The 9,518-nt window shown below is 26.7% G+C and overlaps 1 protein-coding gene across 1 annotated transcript; it reads right to left on the reverse strand.

Annotated features, from left to right (window-relative positions):
* Positions 1 to 1,781: 1,781 nt before the first annotated feature.
* LOC108333683 (uncharacterized) lies at positions 1,782 to 2,153 on the reverse strand. The gene has a single exon (XM_017569162.2). It carries the CDS (start codon positions 2,057 to 2,059, stop codon positions 1,928 to 1,930), a length of 132 nt encoding a protein of 43 aa, XP_017424651.1. The 5' UTR covers positions 2,060 to 2,153; the 3' UTR covers positions 1,782 to 1,927.
* Between the last annotated feature and the right edge of the window lie 7,365 nt (positions 2,154 to 9,518).

The following is a 9,518-nucleotide window of genomic DNA, read 5'->3' on the forward strand; positions in this document are numbered from 1 at the left end:
ATAAAAAAGTTAATATAAAATTTATAAAAATACACTTGCATTTGCTTTCATTGCACCGAACGAAGAAAGTTCGAAACAATTTTTTTTCGCTCGTGTTTTATGCATTGATATTCTAAAAATCCATCTTTTCTCCGCTCGCTCAGTTTCCGTATGTGGAAACAAACACGTCTTAAATTCTTTAAGGTAGTTTCAATATCTTTTCACCACAATTGAATGTTAAGATCAAGAAAGGCAGTAAACCAAGACACATGCATTTGGTAGAAGACCTTATTACAAAGAATCAATATTAAGACTTTGTTCACTTGGATTTTGGAGAGAGTGATTGAATGAATTTGAGAGGATTTAAAGGTAATTTTTTGTTATGTATTTGAGTGAATTTAAAAGTAAGTGAAAGTAGATTTGGAAGTAAAATTTGTAAAAATTAGTATAAGATTTAATTGATGCGACAGATTAAAAAAAATCTATTTTCAAATCCACTCTCACTTACCTCCAAATTCATTCAAATAAACAACAAAAAAAATTTACCTTCAAATAAAGAAAATAATTAATGACGTGTAAACAATGTTATGCACAATTAAGACATGATTAGGCTTCTACTAATATGTGAAGAGTACCAAGTACATGAGGTAACCCTATAAATAAAAGCAAAGGATAAGGTAAAATTTTTATATTTTTTCATAACTTACGTTTCTGTATGTATTATCTTTTTTTCTGTGTCAAAGATCAAGTATAGAAGAATCTAAGCTAAAACCACCACTTGAAGAGAAGAACCATCAAAATTCGACAAAGAGAGGTGAAGGAATGGTCTTATGATTACTCTTATAAAAACATTCTTAAAATTCTTTTTCATTAAAACATTTGATCATAATTGTGTTCTATATGAATATTTTCCTTGTTATGCGTTTTTAAATATTAATTAAAATAATTATGTTCATTATATTAAATTTCACATTTTACATTATATTTTCTTTTATAACCATCATTTCAAACTAATTTAAATTATTTAATTTAGTTAAGATATATATTCCATTAATTAATTTTTCCATTTAAAGGTAATTATTTTTTGATTAATTAATTAATTTTATTATTTTCTCTCTTAAAAGAAGAAAAAAGATCAAAATTGAAATTTGCTTTTCCAATAATCGAATCATAACTAATTTTCTGTTTTTCAGAAACCAAATTCTAACCTAAATAAAATTGCGCTATTTGAAAAATATAAATCAAAATGTGCTGTTGGGTAATTTTTTTGGACAATGCTATGTTTGGAAAGAGAATTCCATTTAGGGAGCATAAAAGAAAGAAGACATATTTCTTCTCAAGTAAAAACAAAAAATAACATACAATTTAGTATATACAAAACAGTTATTCAATGCAGAGGTGAAATAAATTTCAAATTTATAAAATAAATTTAAGATAAGAAAGATATGCTTTATAAAATTAGTGGATCTTTCTAAGCTATTTATCAGAAAAATTCAGTACCAGTAAAATCTAACTTAAACTCACAAAAATTTAAGATCATGATCAATTTAAAATCTTAAGATAATAAATATATAAATCTTCTTTATAAAATGCCAAACTTGTTTATTTATACCCTTAAACTCACTTAAATTTCTAACAAATTGATATAACATATATATAAATGTTAGATTAAGTTAAATACACTAAGGTATCTTAAACTAATTTTAGTTATTATAAAATAATCTACTATATGTGCATGAAATGAATGGAGTTTGATATTCTGGAAAGAAAAGTATAAAGGGAAAGATTGAGAAAGTGACAGATGAAGAAAGTGAAGTTTTGCAAAGGCATTGTAGAGTTTGAAAGTAACAAGATGGGAGATGGCAGTAGTAATTAAAGGAAGAAGAAGCACATCCTTATAATGTTGGTGAGAAGAAGAAGAAGAAATAATGAAATGGAGTTACATGTATCAGTCCTTCTTTTCTTCAACCTTGGTTTCTTTGACCTCCTTCTTGGGTTCTTCCTTGATCTTGGGCTTCCCTTGTTTTGGCTTCATGAAGCAGAAGCAGGAGCAGCAGGGGCACTGGAACAAGAACTTCATTTTAGATCTCAGAAGAATAAGGCTATTTTTGCAGCTTCTCTTTCTATGTTCAATAATTTTGTGCTATTTAATTCCCTTAACTTATGCCTTTTCTTTAGGCAGCAAGGTCCATTGGATTCCACTTGTGTCACTTTCAATGAATGTAGTGCCAGCTCTTGAGTGATATGAGGTAGTTGAGTATGGAATAGGCTTGCACCATGTTTAAAAAATGCCCTTCTTTGTGGGTCTTCTTGCCCATTACCTCTGCACCCATTTCACTTATAATTTCATCTTTTTTAAATATAAATTCAACTATAAAATATAATTAAATACAAATTAGTATATATATAGTTAAATCTTAAATAATTATTCAATTATTAGTATTTTTTAAAATAAGTTCATATTAAACATAATTCTCACTACGTAAATAAAAACATAGGATGGTTAAAAAGTAAACCAATGATTTTCTTCACAGAAATCATTTCATGTTTTGAACTCCTTATAATTAAAAAGAAAAAAAGACAAATTCTTTAGTATATTAAGAGGTTGATCATTAGCCAACTCTCTCACTCATTTTTTTTTAAATATTTTGCTTTGGAGAATTTAGTATTAAATTTCTTTTACCTACAAGGTTTGGTTTGAACTTGTTCATCATCTTCTTTAGTATTAAAATCTTCCCTTTCATCAAGTATGTTAGTCCATTTAGAGGTGGATTACAATTCTTTTATCGAAAGAGCTTCCTTAAATGTCAAAAAATTAAAATCTGTCTCAAAACTAGTGTATAATGAATGTCATTGTTGTAAACTTTACAAACTATTAACAATGAGATGACATCCTTCAAAGAATACAAAGCAGTCAAGGAATCATAATTTATTGACACACCACTTGTAATAACATTTAAATTCTTAACAAAAGAATGTTTATTTACAACACACGTATTATCATGATTATCACCGACTTAAATTGTGACTGAACAATAAAATGTATCACAATACAAGACGGAACTATGTACTTCATGACCAACATCACCACAAATTCCAGCCAAGACTCCACACTAATCACTTTATATTTGATTACTTAATTTTTTTTAAATGAAATTCAGTAATCATAATTAATTAATTAAAATGTTTGTACTCATTACGTTAGATGTTGGAGTGACAATGGGATGAACGAATTTAAGTTTAACTATCTTACCAAATCAAAAATTTGATCCACATATCCACATTTTTGTATGATCTTATCCCTATCAAGAAACAAATATACTAGTATCCGCTCTTTTACTGTTCAAATTATTAATGAAATACTTTTTTTTACAAAAAGAATAAAAAATATATATATCATATTATCAAGTGTTAAATGTTAAAGAATACATATTTTTCTATTACCTATTATTAAAAGTTTATGTTAATATATAATTAAAAGTATATTATATTTTTTTCTTTATAAATGTATGTTTTTCAAAATTAATCGTATTTTTTTTCTTTAATAAACTTATGTGACTATTATAAAAGGTGAAAGAGATGTTCATTTGTATCAATCATTAATAAATTTAAAAAGAAAAACATGAAATAAATGTTCAATTATGCTAAGACAGTAATATTTTATTATATTAAAAATAAAATATAATAATACTTGTATAAAACTTACTGTTTAATAGAAAAGATGTTCCAGAAAAGCCACATAGCTATGTTAAAAGCATATATTATTATTGGATATCTTTCTTTTAATCTCATCAAATTCAATAAGTTTGGCCCACAAGGAGGCAAAAGTACATCATCAAACAACGTGGTCCATAGATTTGAGATGGATGATGGAAGATGCATCATTTTATTGACTTTGGCTCTTCAACAAAGTCATCTTTAGTCACATGCACACCACTATACCTTGTTTTCTTCTTAGCCTCCTACTGTCAACACACTGTACATATAAAGTAGAGGATAGGGGAAACCTTATAGGAGAATATTTTAAATATAAATTAATATTAAGATTTTTGTTATAGATCTTTTAAATATAATCGTTTTTAAAATAATTATACTTAATATTATTAAAGAATAGGGGAAAACATTAAGTTAAAACCGTCTCTTTTATTTATATTAAAAAAGTTAATAAATAAAAAATGTAATATCATTGAAATAAATACATATATTTTTAATTATATAAAATCATTTCTTTGGTCTAATATTCATGATTACATAATATCAGCATCTTATAATTATCATCAGTTCGGTATTATTGGTACAATAAGATGTTTATTAAAAAATCAAATTAGTGAATTACATCAATATTAAGGGGTGAATATTAACTAAGAAGATAATTGCTATTTATTAAGAAATAAGAATATGAAAAAATAATCATTAAGAAAAGACTGAAATCAACACCGGAAAAAAATATTAAGACGTGAAAATACAAACATATATATATACAAACATATATATATACAAACATAAATATATATATATATATATATATATATATATATATATATATATATATATATATATATATATATATATATATATATATATATATATATATATATATATATATATGTTAGTGATGATGGTACTTAATCATGAGCCCTAGTAGTACAATGTCATAGTTGGTTTTGGTATATATGAAGAGACACTTCTCGATCTATTTTCATTTTTTTTTTGTCGAAGATAACTATTTTTTTTGCATTAATTAAAATGAGAATAAGTTATTTTCTTATTCGCTAATTTTAAAAGCGAATAACAAACCATGATATTATTCAAAAATTTAATTATATGTATATATGTAATATTAAACTAAATAATTAATTTTAATTATAATTTAAATTTTCAATTTTAATTATCAAATAATTTTTTTTGAATTGAATAGCTTAATTATTTTAGTTTGCAATGTTTTACTATATAAAATTTTATATCTTTTTAAGAAATTTATATATTAAAAATTTTAAAATATTGGTTTAATGTCTTCGTAAGTCCCTATTTTCGTTCAGAATCTCAATTAAGTCTCTTTTTTTTCGGCGTCTCAATTGAGTTCTTATTTTGTGAAAATTGCATCAATTAAACCCTTACCGTTAAATTGGACCTAACGGTGTTATTGTTAAGTTACATGGCATTCTTATTTTGGTTTTTAAATGACGTGGAATTCATTATATTCTGACATGTCTTTCTGGTGACCTCTACCGTCAACCTTCAGGTCGCCAGCCATAGTAATCGCCACACACCTGCAAACTCAACCCAGAAGACCATCACAAGGACGCCCCCGCGACCACCTCTACGCACCACCAACCATCCTAGTTGTCACCACCTTGCCAACATCCAGAAAACCCAATTGAAACCAAACCCTTACGCCTTCGCCATTAACGCATCTACAGAGAAACAGAGAACCACCACAGCGCATCAATCACGCTCGCCACCACTGGGTGAGTCTCTCCGCATTGCGCAAGCAACCACACTCCACGAGTCTCGGTTCATCTTCTCCATCATCGCCAGAGCATTACAAGCCATCACCGCCGCTTTCGTCAACCTGCAGAGGAAAAGCCAATCTACATTCTCGCACCTCGCCACCATCAATCGACAACAGAACCACCATCTGCCCATGCACAACCACACAAGAAGAACGTGCAACCACCAAGGTTGAAGGTTGCGCGTGACGACGAGGTTGATGGTGGCATCGAAGAAGCATTCCCGGTAGACTCGTCCAACAAGGTCCCTCCACCTCCTCCATTGTCGAGAGCGTAGGCAGTGGTGATGAGAGCAGATCTTATGGCGACGGGACCTCCTTATGGCGGCTTAACCCCAACCCTTGTGTCCCTGAAGAAGAACCCTATTTAAAAGTCTCTTTCTTGCAACTAGAAAACACATCGTGTGTTCAAAAGGTCGAGTCTTTTTAAATAGGGAACCTTTGAGATTCTGGACGAAAATAGGGACTTTTGAAGACATTAAACCTAAAATATTTCATATTATTAAGAGTGTCAAAATAATTTTAATACAATTCTTAAATTATTTCAATATATAATTGAGTGAAATTATTTCATATATCATATAATTAACTTAATAAATATATTTGATTATAAATTTATTTAAATGATTAAAATATTTAACTTGTAAAACAATAACAATTTTAACTAATATGTTTAATAATTTTAATTCAAACTAATTTTAATAAAATTATTGAATTAATTTAATATATTATTGAAATTTCCATGTACATATTTTATATAATTATAAACTTATACAACTACGACAATAGTTTTTTTAATTTATTAATTAATAAGATCTATTTTTTTCTACAATTTTCTGTATTTTTTCATGGAAAAATTGGTCCCAAAATTGCAATTCTAACTGATTTTCCGTCACCGACATCTAAAACATTCAAAATTAGGGCCCAGGGACCAAATTCTGTCCTACACGGAACCTTCTTGTTTCGAACAGATAAAACAAGTATTATATGTGCAAAACAGAATGAAAATATTAAATATTATTAACTAAAAATATTTCACTAAGCTCGTATTGATTTTTTTTTATGGAAAATTAACATCAAAACTTGACACAAATTTGACTAAGTTGACGTCCTTTTTTACATGATTTTTTAATTATTTTAAAGTTACGGATTTAAAAAACAGAATATTCAAAAACGAGACAAATGGGGTGAGAGAAGGATTTTCTAAGCCTGAGTTTAATTTTCATTCCGACATTTTCTCCTTTTCATACGTTATCTCTCACTCTACTCTTCGAACTCAATTTCAGTGCAGCTTCCATAATTATGTTAGATGCCTCTCCCTTATCAGAACTGTCACGAGACACACACGCGCTCTCATTCTTTTTTTACATTAAAGTTTAAGATACATTTAAAATGAAGTATTGCTTAATCGTTTGGGAAAATTTATTAAAAACTCTAAACTTTACCTAAACTATACAAGACTGTCTCATAACTAAAAATGTCTAACATATATTTGATAAGAAATACTATTAAATATTATAAGTTCATAACTGAATGTCTACTCGTAAAAGCGTCTAAAAGAAAGGTAGACTATTTAGAATATATATAACCTTGTTAAACACTATATATCTTAAATGTTTGAAAAGTTACTTAAAACAGGTAAATGTTAAACGATAATATATGTATCATGCCTAAACGCTTAGATCGTCTAAAACTTTAATGTATTTACGTTCAAGTACACTTTTGTATGTTGTATTGTTTTTTTTTATGCATATTACAAACTTTACTTAAAAGTCTGCTTAGAATCAGAAGAACATTTAAAGACATAAAAATATTCAAGGAATTTTCTACATGCTTTTTGTCGGTCTCATTCATTCACAGCACAACATAACTTCTGTTTGTACCATAAAAGCTACATCCCTAAAAGAAAGTCAAAAGCTTTGAGTAACAGATATTTTTCGAAAGAAGTTGCATGAAGAGAAGAAGAATAACTTTTGCTATCAAGATATTTGTTATACACTTTCTCCTTCTTTCTTTAAGCTCTTAAGACTTATCTTTGAAAAGATCTTTTACAAGTTTTCATTAGTAAACACTTGTAAAGTTTAACTCGATGGAGTTAAATGTTCTAGTCAGTTGGACTAATGTTGATACTAGGAGCAGTGAAACCCTTCTAACTAGTCAGTTAATTTGTAAACTAAAAGTGGTTAAACTCGTTCTTTACTCATTTTCCTTTCAAACAAGTTTTTCATTCAACGCTTTTTATAAACTTAAATGTTTAACTATTGTTGCATATCATTTTACGCTAAAAGACAAAAATAACATACGTTAAAAGTCATTTTTATGTTAGTGTTTTCTTGTCAATCTTAGTAAAGCCAATTGAAAAAAATAACTCTCAATTTGTTTTGTCTAATTGGTTTTGTTGTTGAGACTTATTTTTCTGAATTTTACGCTCAAGCAAAAAAAGAACAACATTCAGTATGTCCCATCTTTGCTAGAGCGAACATAAAATTAAAAATAACCTTTCTCTTAGTCCTATTTTTAATTAAGCGAAGGATTTTTTTTTCTCAAGCAAAAGTAGCATTGAAAGTTAACCCATGAGTACACCCAAAATTCATTCAAATGAGAAAATTTTGGCTCAAATAAGCTTATTTTCATTCAAGGTAAAAAAATTTAAATTTCTTTATTTTTTATTTAATGGATTTTACTTTAATGTTTATTATAAATGTAAAATGAAAATTAATTTGTATATTAATTGATTTATGATTTTAAGTGAATTGTATTGTATAGAAAATATTATTAAAGTGATGAAAATTATATGAATTGGAAATAAATAGTAATTAAATCTTGAGATGGATTGTTTAGATGTGAAGATAACCTTGTCACAGTACTTAATTTAAATGTAGAAAATATGATTTTGTTTGAAAACAATTTGAATGTTTGAAATTAAATAAGAATGTTATTTGATTTTTCTTTTATTGACAGAGGATTATTTTAAAGCTCCTAACATGATAATCTTGTTGAGATTTTAATATAGTGGTTGGATTATACATGCTAAAGTATATTCTTAAATTAAATTAAGTTTTGAATTTGATTTAGATGAGAGAAGATAATATCCTATAGTTTTTCATATATTACTTTATATATATATATATATATATATATATATATATATATATATAATTAAAGTAATATATAGGTTTAATATCCTATTTTATCTCAAATTTCATTCGAAAATGTCAAATTAGTCCATCTTTTAAAAAGTACGTCAATTACGTCCTCACTTAATAAAATTTGTATCAATGAAATCCCTTCCGTTAAATTTGTACAAACAGCGTTAACTATTTTTCTCTCTCTTTTACTTTTTCTGTGCAATGTAGGTTTTAGCAGGTTTTTGTCAGTTTTATTTAATATACATTTTAATATAAATTCTTTATAGAACTTTTTTAACCATTTTTTTCAAGTCCCCATAATAACATTTTAGTTTCATTGGTCCAATAAAATGTGGCAGGGTGATTGCCCTAAGAGAAAATTTAAAATATTAAAATAATGATAGAGTAACAATTTTATATTTATTATATATATAATACATAGGTAAAATAAAAGAATAATTTTTTTATTTAAAAAAAAATAAAAAATAAGAAAAGATAATATTTAATGTAAAAAATTTATGTGTTAAAAATATTATTTTTCAAAATATTAAGCTATTTTGTCCAAGGACAAATCACGACCACTACTTTTTTTTATTATTATTTTTACCTTTTAGAATTTTTATTTTTATGTGTTTATGTATATATTAAAAACACACATAACTATTTTGAAATTTTAACATATTAATTAAAGTCTCTAATAAAATAAAGATCTCCTCTTGTTGTTCATTTCTTTCTGTTAAGTGATAAATCATCTTTTTGACTTCTTAAATTAGAACATAAGTTTAAGAGACAATGGAGAGTAATTTATGGCAACCAAAGAATATTACAAACCCTAAGAGTGCAAATCAAACATGTCATATTTTTATAATTGCTATAGCTTGTAGACGATACTCATTTATTTG

The sequence above is a fragment of the Vigna angularis genome, chromosome 11 (assembly GCF_016808095.1).
Source record: "Vigna angularis cultivar LongXiaoDou No.4 chromosome 11, ASM1680809v1, whole genome shotgun sequence".
In the NCBI taxonomy this organism is placed as follows: domain Eukaryota; kingdom Viridiplantae; phylum Streptophyta; class Magnoliopsida; order Fabales; family Fabaceae; genus Vigna; species Vigna angularis.

Bases quoted from the DNA above. Each gene is read 5' to 3' on its own strand.
- LOC108333683 (XM_017569162.2), bottom strand. From the start codon at position 2,059: ATGAAGTTCTTGTTCCAGTGCCCCTGCTGCTCCTGCTTCTGCTTCATG.